Source organism: Ambystoma mexicanum, chromosome 5p (assembly GCF_040938575.1).
Source record: "Ambystoma mexicanum isolate Mex_15411 chromosome 5p, UKY_AmexF1_1, whole genome shotgun sequence".
Lineage (NCBI taxonomy): Eukaryota > Metazoa > Chordata > Amphibia > Caudata > Ambystomatidae > Ambystoma > Ambystoma mexicanum.
Window position 1 is genome coordinate 242,266,227 of NC_090930.1, and position 14,761 is coordinate 242,280,987.

At 43.5% G+C, this 14,761-nt stretch overlaps 1 protein-coding gene across 4 annotated transcripts in view; it reads left to right on the forward strand.

Moving 5' to 3' along the window:
* The window catches only part of TENM1 (teneurin transmembrane protein 1), a 2,006,416-nt gene that overhangs the window by 1,611,486 nt on the left and 380,169 nt on the right, over positions 1 to 14,761 (forward strand). For all 4 annotated transcript variants that reach the window (XM_069612654.1, XM_069612656.1, XM_069612655.1 and 1 more), the window contains one exon: positions 215 to 464. In XM_069612654.1, coding sequence (XP_069468755.1) covers positions 215 to 464 — 250 coding nt within the window. The remainder of the gene's footprint in view (positions 1 to 214; positions 465 to 14,761) is intronic.

Here is a 14,761-nt window from a genome sequence, read left to right on the forward strand (position 1 = left end):
CTCCACTTTTTCATCGTTCCACTGAGGTTATTCTTGCTGCTGTTAAGTAGCTACAGAGTTGAGACCTTTATCAAGCCGCATGCAATTGGTTAGCACCCCCATACATGTTATGCTGATATATGACATCCTCCCAAAAAACAAGAGGTAAAAGTAGAGCTCGCTAGCATGAGGGATACATAAAGTGACTGTGTTTTTAATGTGTTTCTTTATTCAGGAATACTACACAAAGGGGATGGAGAAAACATGTTCATTTCCCAGCAGCCAGCTGTCGTTTCAACCCTGATTGGCAATGGTCTTCAGAGAAGCATCTCTTGCTCCAATTGCAACGGGCCAGCACAAAACAACAAGCTATATGCGCCCATTGCACTGGCCTGTGGACCGGATGGCAGTGTCTACATTGGAGACTTCAATTTTGTGAGACGGGCATTTCCTTCAGGAAATGTCATCAGTATCCTTGAGCTAAGGTAAGGCCGCCTGGTCATTCTGGATTTTATTTGACTCATAATTATTTAAAAAAAAATGTGAATGTTGACTTTTTTTCACGATCTGAAAAGTGTTCATGTTTTGAGTTGTACCTCTAATAAACTATTTGTAGGGGGGGCAGGGCTGCTTGCTCTGGCATATTCTGATCCAGAGATATCCACGTAGGCATCAAAAATACACTGTTGGGCTTATTTTAGTGCTGGCGGTAAATTACCAGAATCTAATTAACAGGTTGAGACAAGCATGCCATATGTGCAGGGGCATTTTCTTCCTATTTCCTGCATGCAGCTGGGCACAGAGCATAACATATCCATCGTCTCTTACCCCTGCTCCATGCAGAAAAGACACCGGGTGCTACACGTACATTCTATTGAGAGTATGGAATCTCTAGGGATTCCAGCTGCGTTTTACACCTGCAAAAAAGCAGGTGGAGACCACAGGGAGTCATTTTAATGATGGTCAACATGCACGCCCATTGTTTTTGGAATGCCCTCTGGTTTCATGTTTGGAGAAGGCCGCATTCTTGCACGTGTTAGTCGTCATCATCTTTTCATGTAAACAACAATTAATTAAAAAGTATCCTTTTATGGATGAAAAGGTATAGTTAGTTTTACCTTTGTTTTAGCTTTGCTTAGATTTTTAGATTACATTTTTAAGGGATACGATTAATAACTGTTACTGATCCATATTTTTAGAGAAATGTTGATGACATTTTTCTTGTGATCTTTATATCTGTATTTTTAACAGATGGTGAAAGGTTTTCTATAACTCAATAAACCAAATAAAAATATAAATAAAATAAAAGTATCCTGCTTGTTTTCTGCTCCACCATCTTTTCCTACGTTTTACTGCTTTTTACTAAGTGAAGACATATGCATTGGGGAAATTGCTGTGTGTATTTTATATTTGACTTTAAAAATGTCCAAAGTCAAAATATTGAATAAATATTTGATGTAGTCCTTCAACTGCAAAATATAACACTGATATACATTCCAAAGGATCCCATTGTTGATCATGTGTACCCTTTTTGTAACTGATGGCTTTTGGTGGTGCTTATCCTTGACTTGTGATTTTTGTTTTTAATAATGTTGTTTCAGTATTTTGTATTTTAATCTATTTCCAAATAGTTTATTTTTTATCTTGAAATAGAATCTGTCTCAGACAATATTGGAACATGTATTCTAAGGGTATGAATATTTTGTTTGGATATGATTCCACCCTTTTTGTGTTTTGTGCAAATCTGTGTTTGAACATTTATAATAAATCTTTGGGCCTGATTCAGAAAGCTTTTTACCATAGGATTGCATGATTGTAAAAGTGCTTTTGTAAATCAAGCCCTTTGTCTGTTGCATATTCTTCAGCGTGAAAAATATTAAAGGGTTAATGTGAGCAGATACTGTTCTGGCTCTGAGCTGGGGGATTCCTATACCCATATGTGGTATTGGTTGTTTCCATGCAGGCGGACAGTGCTTTTAGGAGGATATGATTTAGTGGCTTGGCATTGCTGTACTTCAGACCTCTCAGGTGCTACTGTTCTGCATAGTCGACCTTCTCACCGACTAAAGACTTGATAGAGTAGATATGCAATCATGTAAATGGCAACCTTAATGCACATGCATCCAATGTGTGCTTCTGCAACTATGGACAGAGCAGGGGGTGTCTTGCACCTCTCTTTGCACTGCCCTCTCTTAACAATCTATTAGACAGAAGTTCTAAGCACCATTAAAACACTTATCAGATTTCAAATCCTAAATGGTGAGCAATAACTTTATTGTGGCTCAGGGATCCATTTATAGCATTTGGGCCAACTCGTTGTTGCAAAACCTTGACCTGTCTGGCAAATGAAGTGTGCATGATAATTACAGCCTATTTTGAGCAAGGTGGAGAAAAAAAGAAGAACTTTGGTAAATGTGTGTTTTGTATTTGAATGTACTTTTTGTGGTTTATAATGTAATTTCGCCAAAGTTGTGTATAATATATTAGAAAGCAGTACAATAATCATGGGACAGTGATGAGGAAATTGAGAAAGCATGAACGCAAGTCATAAATCAGAAAAAAGGAACAGCAGTTAGCCTTCAAAGCAAGGACAAAATATAAGAAGAGAAGTTGAAGAGTGAGTGGATAGATGAAGTGTGGTTCAGTGTTTAGGAGCAAGAAGAGAAAAACCACAGAAGTGAGACTGGGCACCCAGAGGCTTTGGGACATAAAGAAGGTGTGCACATGGAGTACTTGGAGATCCGGAAGGAAATTAAGGGGAAATTAGTGAAGAACGAGAGATTGGGGCAAGACAATGGATACGTTTATAGACTATAAAGAGAAAGTGAAAGAGAAGACGAGTTGAAGGGTAGAAGAACGATGCTGAGGAGAGAAGAAGTGATGAAACAGAAAAATAGGTGTGCAACAGAAGTAAAGACAGACCAAGGAGGTGAAAGATGAGATGAAGGTAGCCCAACCAAGAGAGCAGAACACTAGTCAAGACGAGAAAATCTAAGGGAGAAGACTGGTTGGGTGAAAGGAGAGAAAAGGGCGGGCCTTACGAATATTAAAAAGATAGAAGCAGCAGGTCTGAGTGACTCTACATATGTGAGAAAAGAGGGAGGAGATAGCACAGAGGTTCCAAGAAGAAATAGAAAAGAGAAGCCATTGGAAAGGGAAAAAAGCAAGGTGGGGAATGGGTAGGGTGGGCAGGCAGGAGGAACAAGACTTTAGTTTCTGTTGGACGAAGATGGAGCGAGAGAGAAAGAGAGAGAGAGAGAGAGAGAGAGAGAGAGTACATTCAAGATTGAATAGTGGAGAGGCAGTTTGACAGAGTAGTGTGAACAGTGTCAGTGGAAAAATAGAAGGATGGAAAGATCTGAGAGGTTAGCATGGAAACGGCAGGATAGATTGAATGAGGTAATAAAATCAAAAAGAGGAATTGTATAGAGGGATAACACAAATCACTAAGAAGCTGGAACAAATGACAAGGATGAGAGGAGGGAGATAGAATACGGTTAGACAAGTAAGGGTGTTGGATGTGTGCAGGAGACAGTCATTTACTTCATCTCATGCCACATTCCTGTAGACTTGGAAACCCAGAGTGTCGTACCACTGCGTAAAAGAAGACAACTATATTGAGCACAGAGTCTATGAATTGTACATGTGTCCAACTAAGCCAGAGAGAGATTGTGTAGGGTCGACAATCCCCATTACTGCCTTCATGAGGTGTGTGGGACTCTAGCAAGGAGAAGAGATAGGTACGCAGATGTACAGGTTGACGTAACAGTTTTCTCTTTTATGAAAGACACCAGCAGTTGCATAATTGTGCTAGAGCAGCTGGGCACATCAACATGCACATTATGCACGTCTGTTGAGGTATGAGGGTATTTACTGCTGGTTATGAAAGCAATAAAATGATTTCAACAAAATAAGAAAGGGCTACTAGCTGGTACATATGAGTGTGAACGCTGCTGTGTTCCATTGCTCTTCTGGTACATGGTAGGCCGTATCCAGCTTGTCCACACCTGGACAGCAAAACTTTGAAAGTGCAACTGGGGAGAGTGGAAAGCCTGAGGATGGCAATGCTTGCCCCGCCTTCTCTGTGATACCTGTAATATCTGTGTTTAACTGTAAGCCTACAGCTCCCTTTAGAGTTGACAACAGGTGAAGCTATGCAAATTGGACATCTGTGTTTACTAAGGCACCAGCTCCCTCTAGCAGACCATTCTGTGCATTTAGGCAGCCTCTACTGCGCATGACGGCATCTATATTATTAAGATGCGTACCACAACTACCACTCCTCTATTCTGCTGACCCTTGGACTTTCTCTACCCGTGCATACCGTGGTCACAGTGAGCTATGCTGTGCTGCCTCTCTCTCGACTATTTGCTGATCCCTCAGATCGGTCGTACACCATCTCATTATGCATAGCCATCTTCCTGGCACAGTGTAATCCAATCTGCTGACCTGACCATATTTCTTTAACCCCTTTACACCATTTACTTATTGAAGAGTATGCCTGCACATGCCTTGGTTGTGACTTGTGCCCCCCAAAACTCATCCCCACCCTTCTGTCAGTAATCCTCTTATATTTTCCATCTCCTAATTGAATTCCTCTATTAACTACTTGATGGGCTATGGCCCCACATTCAATTCTGCTAAAAACGATGATCATATACTCTTCTTCCTCAGGATTTCCGAAGACTGACCCCCATTCCCTCCAACTCCTTTCACTCACTGCTGACACTCAAACGCCTTAATGTCCTCTTCACAACAAGCTCCTGTTGTCTGCTTTTCTCTCATCCGCTATCTATGCAGTTCACTATCAACAGAATATCTACATGGCAGTGCCTCATGTTACCTTCATGCTAAAATCATAAGGAATGTTCTGTAAATTAGTAACACAAAGCGCAATGTTCTTCAAATGACTATATTAGCTTGAATGAAAGCCTTGACCTTTTTCATTGTTTTCAGCACTTCCACATAATCATATACTTTGACCCTCACTCTGTATTTTTCCACTGCCAATACACACACAGCTCTTACACCTTGAGAAATCTGGTAGATTTATTCTACCACCCAAACCTTTGCACGTTTCTCATTTGTAGTCTTTAAATCCATCAGTACCCTTGAGCCCCATTCCTAGGGAAGACAATTTATCGCTAAGTTGTCCCATGACATCACAAGGACACTACTGGCTTCCTGTCCCCAAAATATTTGTGCCTCCTCTCTGATTCCAGCCTTTCATGCTCCTGACCACACAGGAGCCTCTTTTGGGAAATCAGACCACCTAGACGTGTGCCTTGAAAAAGAGACCAAAAGGGAACCCTTTTAACTGGGAGGGCGTGGTGTTGCCAATGATCTCCACTGGGGCGGTTTTCAAATGGAATGCAGTGAAGTTACCGAATGCAAAATAACGAAAAACACTTTTAACAAAACGTTTTCAAGGAAATAATACTTATTTAAAAGGATAAGGGCTTAAAACGGGCTGGGAGGGGGTTAGGGTGGGATTATAAAGAAAGGGAAATGGGGGATGTAGGGGAAAGCCCCCAAATAAAAAATAAAAAACAATCATTAATTAATATCACATGGATCCGTTTTGAATCAGAGTGTTGATCTCAACTCCACAGAACCTAGCGATGGAAGACTTTTTGAGCTGGACATCTTGCTCTGACTCACCACCTTTCTTCGACCCTTTGATTTGTCGATATGTCTACGTCATATATTGGTTATATGCACAGCACAATTTGCGGAAACCTCAATGCTGCGAACCAGTTTTCAAAATACGTTTATGAGACTTACGAAAATAATAAACAATGCAAACTATATATTTTCAGGTTTACCCATTTGTTCACCTTTTCTCAACAGTGAAGCATAATCCAGCGCTTTCTCTTAGGAGTGCAGAAGAATGCATTCTAAGCCAGCTCGACGCTGACATGCATAATTTATAGGCTGATAAATATTCCAGACTGTCTGCTTTCATGTAAAAGGGATACTTTGTTTGAATGATATTAGTCAAAATAGTTGACTCAGACTCACAGTTTGCCAAATAAAGCCCCATAATCTTCGAATGCTTCCCTTCCTCCTTGATCTTTGTTGACAGACGTCTACAGTAGAGTCTAGTGGCACCCTTGTTGACGTTCCCTTTCCAAGGTGCATGCTGGGTAAAAATAGAAACAAAACCGGGAAATCATGAGATACTAAAATACCATGCGGGTCCTTTTTCCTGCTTTTGAGTGGCTACAATGTACATTGATGTTCGCAGGGAGTAGCTAAACCGAGGGCGTGCGTGCTGGTGAGATACTATCGGTTTTTGCTTCAGCATTCTGTGTGCATCCTTCAGCCACGGGTTCAAGTTCCAGCAGGATTCCTTCAGCAATTCATACATCCCAGATCAATCAACTGAGTACTGTTTAATATCAACAGCATTCATTACCACATCACTAGTACACGAAGGATTCTGGTGAGTTATTTAGAGGGCCTTGATTAAATCAGTCAATCTCTAAGTGGCTACATTGTAAATACGTTTTTTTTTTCAACAAAACATCAATACAGTTCTCTGGCCAGTATCATCCCAACTACGTGTCCTCACTTTGGCTAATCACTTCTGCCATCAGGTCAATTACTCATCCCAAACAGGAATTGTGTCAATAGGAGTTGCTCTAATGTCACAAATAACAATAAAAAAAGAATGTCAGATTAGGTCTCATACATCATAAAATAGTGATGTTAAGGTGTCACAACAATTAAGTGTTGTGTTTCCAAAATGGCGAATATCATTTTCACTAGTTTTGAAATATTTATTTATTTACATTTATAAAGCACTCACGCATCCCTAGGCGCTGTACAGGAATTGTTTGTTTACTTGCATAATTTTCTTTTTTTTTGTTTTAGTTGTGTATTTATAACACACTTAAATGCCCAGAGGTTTTTTTAAGGGCAGACCCGGGGATCGAACCTGTGTTGCTTTGTGTCGTTTTGTTTCCAAGGCAAGCACGCTGCCGCTGAGCTATCCTCCCAGGACAATATGCATTGTGACTCTGTACTGATTTTTAATAATGTGCACTGAAGAATGTTCCAAAGGTGTATTGCAAATGCACAATATGTTTGTTTTAATTCTGATCAATATAACATGTGAATAGTGTGCCCCACAGGAAGCTCAATCTTTTCTGGGACAGTGTGATCAAGTCCAGAGGATTCCAGCAGGATCTCCTGAGGGATGACATCTGTTGTGAGTCGCAAGGCAGTGTTTGAGGCCCACCATCAAATTACAAGTCTTGACATTCAATATGGGGTCCAACAAGCAGATTAAGGACACTGAGCCATTCCAAAACATGTTTGAGGGATGCTAAAAGGCTCAGCAAGCTTCCTGATTCCTTCTATGGTTTTGTTTTCTCTGATAATTTTGGAGTGGAGTACAGGCTCACACAATGGTGGAGTTGGGGTGATTTTGGGGTGCTTTTGCTGTGTTTAGAAGAGATTTGGTGTCGAAGGGGCACTTCAGGAGCAACAGTGATAGGTCGGTTCAGGGACGAAGGGCAGTGGAGATGCGCAATATTGGAACTGCAATAGAAAGAGGAGCACCAGTGGAGGAGCCACAAATGGCACCCAGCAGATGGCACAGGAGGAAGAGCGGTGACACAGCACCATTTTCTAGCAGTGCATAGAGCGAGTGTGAGGGTAGAGTCAGGTGAGAAAACATAACCACCTATGACATCTCAGCCCATTGGATCATGGGTCTGGAACTACTTAAGAAAGCAGTACAATATGCAATCTCTGCCAGAAGACAGTTCATTGGAGTAACCCAATTAAGAGTGCTTTGGGGAGCTCCACGATGAGCTAGCCATAGACGCAGCACGTGCCACAGATGCAGCTATTGCATCACCCTCCTTCAGTGGTGGCTTTAGTTATATGGGAGTATAAGATTACATACAAGCTTATCACTGGTCATCCGCTAGCAAGTGACCACAACCCCCACTCACCCCAGGATGCCAAGTCTTTCCCAGCACACCCTGACCCAGTGGCAACATTTATTAGCAGGAGGACTTTACCATCACTAGCAGGGTAGCCTACTATTAGTGGTGAGGAATTCAGGCACATACTGTGTGTATTGTGTGACCTCTTTCAGCCGGTATGAGCAGAAAGACAAGCTATTGGTGGATGCCATGGTGAAGAACATGTTCCAACCTACCCTCTGCTAGATGACTTGGCAGGAGGATAGTAAAAAGGGAGACATAGTGCACTGGGAGTATGCAGAAATAAATCTTAAGTGGTTCAGCCGGTTTGAAGAACTAAATGAATTGTGGCAGAGTCTCCAGCTCGGCTTCTTGTATGTATGTAGATCAAACTCTGAATCCAATGGTAGTGTGAAGAAGTCAAGAATTTAAAACTATGTAGAGGATACTGTGTATCCCTGCTGGTTGGGAGAGCCAAATACTTGAAGTCAGACACTCGAGTTTGTGAGTGTGGTACTAGGAGAGTGGCTGTACTAGTTGCTAACGTCCAATACATTCAGAATGCAGAAAGATTTACTTTTGCAATAAACTCAACCACTACTGTCAAAGTCTCCACTAGCTTTCCCCATGACAATCAATATGTGTAAATGTAGTTGGATCACACACAAATTGTCATGATGAGAGGAATCTGTTGAGTGGCCCTCCATGTCTTTCCTGCTGAAGTAGTTTTCAGTAATAAGGGGCTCTTTCATTTTTATCAAATTGAGCTCTCGAATATGTGTGTCAATTAGGTGTCTCAAACTTTACTTGAGCTGGTGGACACCTAAGGATTTCCACAGCTAACTGGACAAGTACCGATGGGCACACTGAACACTTGCTAGCCCAGAAAAGCAGTGGATCTTCATGACTTGCCAGTTTCCATGCATTGAGAATATAGGAACATGAACCATTTGGTTTGCAGTGAATCTGTTGAGTTTTTGCAGGAACCCCGATGCAGATAGCCAGACTGCATCTGATGTTTGCCCCACATCCTCTAATGCTTTTCCACTTTCCAAAAGCACACTCGTGCCACCTGTACTTGTGTTAGGAGTTCAGGAGGAACAGTGTGCATTGTCCAAACAACCAATGTGTCTCTTCTTGTTCCGGCCAGACTTAAAAAAAAAAGACTTAATGTATCACTTTAACGTTACAAGATAGACCTAACAAATAAAATTAACCAAACAGAAATATTAAGCTCAGAAAGGGTGTGTCATATGCTGCACACCTGTAGCACTACAATAACAATTACGGGATAGCAAGGCACAGTTAGGCAAACGCATAGCAGTCAAGGAATCACCCTCTGATGCAGGCACAACCTCCGGTTATATTAATGAGAAACTTTGTAACAATTGTGACTGAACAGCCCAGAGTGGAAACCTCTTGCTGAACTCATGTAGAGGAAGCCAGCTCGCCAGGTGTCTAGACAGGCATCCTGGGAGGTGGCATAACCTTTTATGCAGTGGCCATCTCCCAGATCTTATACCACTAGACATTGACATGTGGCCCAAAGCAATGCATGCAGCCATCAATAAGTGGCTAATCATCGAAGCACTAGGATAAATTGATTCCACCGTCTCTCCCAGAAGAAACGTCAAGGGATCCAAGGGTAATATGGATCTGGTTATACCCTTAGTTAAGGCCAGTACCTCTTTCCAAAATCATTGGTCCTTTTCACAATGCCTCCAGCGGTGTAGAAAATCAACTCTCTTGCCATAATTCCTCCAGCTGTAGGGGGTTAATGGAGTGATTGATTTTATTGAGACAGGTTGGGTACATATACCAACACAACAAAACTGTATATGTGTTCTCCTTGCTCATCAAACAACGGGATGCAATGGTGGCTCTCTCCTATATTTTCCCCCTCACTCATCTGAAATAGAGCTTCCCAAATTCCTCTCGCATTGCAACATCTAAAGCAGCTGGTCCGTCAAATCAGATCTATTCAATAGTTTGTATAGGTTCATGATTGTTCCTTTAGGAACCCCCTCTTGCACAGTGAGTTCCAAGGCAGTACGAGGATGGATCCCACACCCAACTGTCTCTAGATTAGTGATCCAGTCTAAGCTGACATTATTTGAAGCATTCAGCTACAGAGGCAATCAATATTTCTTTACAATCCCCAAATGTTAGAGGAGCACTCCCACAATGCTGCTGACTCAGTTGTTGCAAACCGCCCTTGCGCCATCCCCTGAAGGTACCTATACCAAGCCCAGCAGAGAAGCGTGGGTTTTGGAAAACCAGAGACAGGGACCAATACCCTGTGGGACTTTTTTTGAGTTTGAGTGATTTTCTTTCTAATAGGCCAAATACCCCAGGATGTAGGGTAATAACCTGCCCTTGCTGTTCATGTGTGAGCATCAAGGATGTGATTGAGTTGGCAAGGAATACCTAATGACGGATTGCTCAACATCCACCCAGAGAGCGCAATTGGTCTCAGCCCACCAGGTCAGGATACATGAGATATTAGCTGCCATAACATAGTTCTGATGGACGGGCAAACCTGAACCACTTTATTAGAATGTAAGGCCTGTTTACTAACAGGAGGCCTGCGATTGGACCAAACGAATTGCTTCATTTTCTGGTGCAACATTTGGAGAAAAGAACGAGGTATCATGACCGGCAGGGCTAACTCGTGGTAGAGAAGCCTAGAGATGATATTCATTTTTACAGCTGTAATACAACCAATCCAGGAAATCTTCTGACTTTCGATCTCAGCAAGTCATCAGTGAGGGATGGAAAGAGGATGGAAAGTTGGCCCGATGTCACTTGGAAAATTAGGACATTAACGTAACACCCTGGTAGTATAGGGAATCATTACCCCATCGGAATGGGAACTCCCTTTGAATACTGTCCATGTTGCCTGGAGATTTAGAGACAATCAAACCCTTGGACTTGTCATAGTTTGTCAAAAAACCAGAGAACCACTCAAATAACCCATGTTCTGTCATAAGGGACAAAGTGTCATCCGGGTGTGTTGCATCATCAACAAGATGTCTGCATAAAGGCAGTTTGAGGCTTACTGTTGTCCACAGGGACACCTTTAATACATGTGTTGGTCTGAATGCAGATCGCTAGGTGTTCGATTACTAAGGCAAAGCTCAAGGGAGATCAAGGGCAGCCTTGCCTCATTCCACTAGTAAAAGGGATACATTACATTAATACAAATCCTAGTTTTGAGGAAAAGGTGGCAAGCCTTAATACGTACTATTAAAGAAGGACCAAATCCGAAGGCACTCAAAATCAAAAGAATGAACCACACGTACACCCTATGAAAGGTCTTATTGGAGTCCAGCACTAACAGGATCCATAGAAGTCCCTGCCTTTTGCCATTCTCCACCACAATAATGGCTCACCTGATGTTATCATGCATTCTTCAAACAACAGTGAAACCCGTTTGATCCAGATGGACCAAGGAAGGTGAGGCACTATATCAGTCTAGTGGGAAGGATTTAGGAATACATCTTGGCCTCTGTGTTAGGAATGAAAATCAGGAAAAAGGAGGTGCACAGCGTGGCATGAGTGCTAGGTTTAAGTGTCAGGGAAAGCAACAATTCCACCATAGAATCAGACACCTTACCCAAAGCAAGAAAGGAGGTAAAGAAAACATTTAGTGGCATTAATAGTCAGGTATTAAATGTGCTATAGAAGTATGAAGTGAACCTGTCTGGGATCGGAGCCTTCCGATTTAGAAGCAAGTAAATCACCTGCTCCATCACCTGAGAGAGTTTAGGAAGGGAGGGCAGAGCACGGTAGCAGTACTGAACTACAAGATCGGACCTCTCAGCAGCCAACAGTCCCTCTTAGAAATGTGAGAAAGCCGTGAGTTTGCCTCTTTTGTGAATTTGCTGATGACCATAACATGATTCCTAGACTTTTGTCATTACTGCTTATAAGCCAACAGCTTATTTGCCTTAATCCTGCAAGCATAATGAAATTGTTTGGTGATCAGCAAACAGTTGGCCATTTCAGAAGCCATCAATGCCTCTAGACTGGACCTAGCCAGTCTAAGTTCCCGGTGGGCCTGCAGGGATCACATCTGGGTGTGGAGCACTTCACACTCACTCACCTGAGATTCCAACCACTCCCTATTGTTGTTCTGTGTTTTAAAGTATGCGGTCGATTGTAAAGGACCGAAGGGTGGTGTCTGTACTTCCACTCTCTATATGGTAGAGGAGAGGCACAGAGGACACCAGCCAGGATTCTCTATTGTGGTAGCAATGGACGAGCAATCAAGGCCTAGCTTCTCAGGAAGGTTATGCGGCCTGGTTCTTAAGTACAGTGTAGTCCCCAAGCACCCACAAAGGAATGTCTGCACACTGTATCGGTTAAAACACAGTCTTTATATAATTAATATTCAAAGGTTATATACAATATCACGATAACGCACTCTATGCTCAGGAAATCAACAATGGTAAATATATACAGTTCTAAAGTGGTACCACAACGATTACTAGATCTCATTAAAGTGCATCAACTATACGGTCACAATGTCACACAGATCAATAAAGAGGAAAGCAGCAGTAGAGAGAGGAAGGAAAGCAAGATGGTTGAACAATTGGCCGAATACTGGTCACTACCGTTAAACACAGCTCTGTGTGGAGATCCCCCCGCCTGGGCAACCTGTAGAATATAGATACAAGCCCAGTCTATATATTGTTCACACTAGACTTCCCAATTGTTCTGCAACCCCAAAGTACCTAGCGTTGTAGCGATCCTCGTCGGGGAATCGACGGCCCTTCTTGAGTGCCCTCCCTTTAGGGCAGGTGTCACGGGTTGTCGAACGTCCGACGGAAAACAGGACGAGCTACGATGGTGAAGTGGCAGCTTCGTTCCTAGCGGTGCTCGTTGACGGGGAAGCGTAAATGTCCTGCAGGGAAGAAGCATGCGGGGCACCTCGGTGTCGATAGTTCTGGACCGCAAAGAGTTTGAAGAACTGTGGCCCAGCAAGGGCGTTGAGTTGTCGGAATCTCTGTGCTCTTTGAGTGGCGGGAAACCCACCGGCGGTTGCTCCTCAGCACGTCGACGGTCAGGTCTTCTCCAGCAGGATACAGCGGCGATGATGCAGACGAGAGCGTCCTTGGATTCGAAAGTTCTAGGCAAACGGGAGCACAGCGGCTCCAGTCAGCGACATCGGTCGTCGACAGTGGTGGACAACAGTCCGGGCGCTTCTCTTTGTGATTCTGTGGTGGTTCCCGTCTCGGGTCTGCAGCCTGTCAAAGGTCTGTCTACCAGGGAGCTTTGGCAAAGATCTGCTGGTGCACGATGGTCCCTCGTAGCTCGGGAAGAGGGCGCCTTACCAGGTCCTCTCTGGGTGAATCCTTGGAGGCACAGCAGCTTTCAGATTGTGAAGGAGAGCAACAGCAATTCTTCTCGATCCAGCAGGGCTTCAAGGTCAAGCTTCAATTACTCCAGTTACTTGTCATAGTGGACTTCAGCTTCTGAACACGATTCCTAGCAGTGAGAGGTCCACAGATGTACTGTTGATCTCCCATTCATTCCGCTGGGTCACACTCAAGCATCCAATCACGACTATGGGCATTCATGCAGGCAGGCAGCCAATCAGGCACACAGTGCATTCAGGCCATTCACTTCTCCCCAGACACTCACAACAGTGTATGTGTGTTGGGACAAGTACCAAGCCATTCAACACTCCACACTGCATTCATACTGGTTTCGGGCAGGGTTGTCTCAGTCATTGTGTCAGCCACCAGATACTAGACACCCACAACATAGAATGCGTATTCGTCACACACTCCATTCCCTCAGGTCCCACCCACAGGCGTACCCACAACATACAGTTGTTGGGAAGGCCCCAGCCAGTCTGGTCAGCACTTCCCCACACTAACATATACGGAACTTCCATCGAACAGCCAGTCACAGGGAAGGGACAGAGTCAGGGCTTCCCGGGACTTCGGGAAGATCAAGGTAATAGGCGATGGAAGGCAAAAGGCCACGGGGGCCATTTTGTCTCCATCAGGAATCTACCGATTCCAATGACAGGGCCTAGGCATCACAAAATGGAGGATGATCAGGGCACCAGTCAATTCAGCATGGAGCTGCCACCAGCACGTACCCTGCTCTGTGGGTCACACACAGGTGCCCAAAAACAAACACTAGAGGCACAGGGTTGCACCCCTACTCATGGGTGCCATAAGGGTGTCCCATGGGTCTGTTCACCAAAACCAAAGGAGAGAGCTGCACCGCCAGGAGTCCCACATGAACTCCTGCACGGAAAACACGACAGAATACATGATAAAAAGCAGTAAAGGACAAGGATACGGAGGCCCTGTCCCTCCGATGCATTTCCAGCATCACATCGATCGGTTATAAAGTCCCCTCTTAGAGCGTATTTCATAGCATCCCAAAAGATTCTGGGGGAAATACCCTCCACATCATTTCCCCCAAAGCAATTATCAATCGCCACAGTAATTTCTTAATGAACATGCAACCGGGGGTCATAGAGTCTCCATTCACAACAACAAGAAGGCTGCACCCTATTAACCTTCCATTGCAGCAAAACCAACAGAGTAATTAGGAAATAATCTGGACCCAATATCAACTCCTGAGACAAAGGGGAATAAAGCAGATGAAAGAAGGACGAGATCGATCTGGTAAAATCCCTTATGTGCTTGCGAATATTGTGAATACTCCCTCTCATTGCCATGGAGGAGCCTCGAGACACCAAACCTCTTTGGTCTAATCTTGTCCTCTTGTGAATGACAACTCCCTGCTTGTTCCTCATCCTCAGGCATTTGCAGTTTAAACGTGTCCACCATGATTTTAATGTGTGGTTCAAGAAAAGAAGC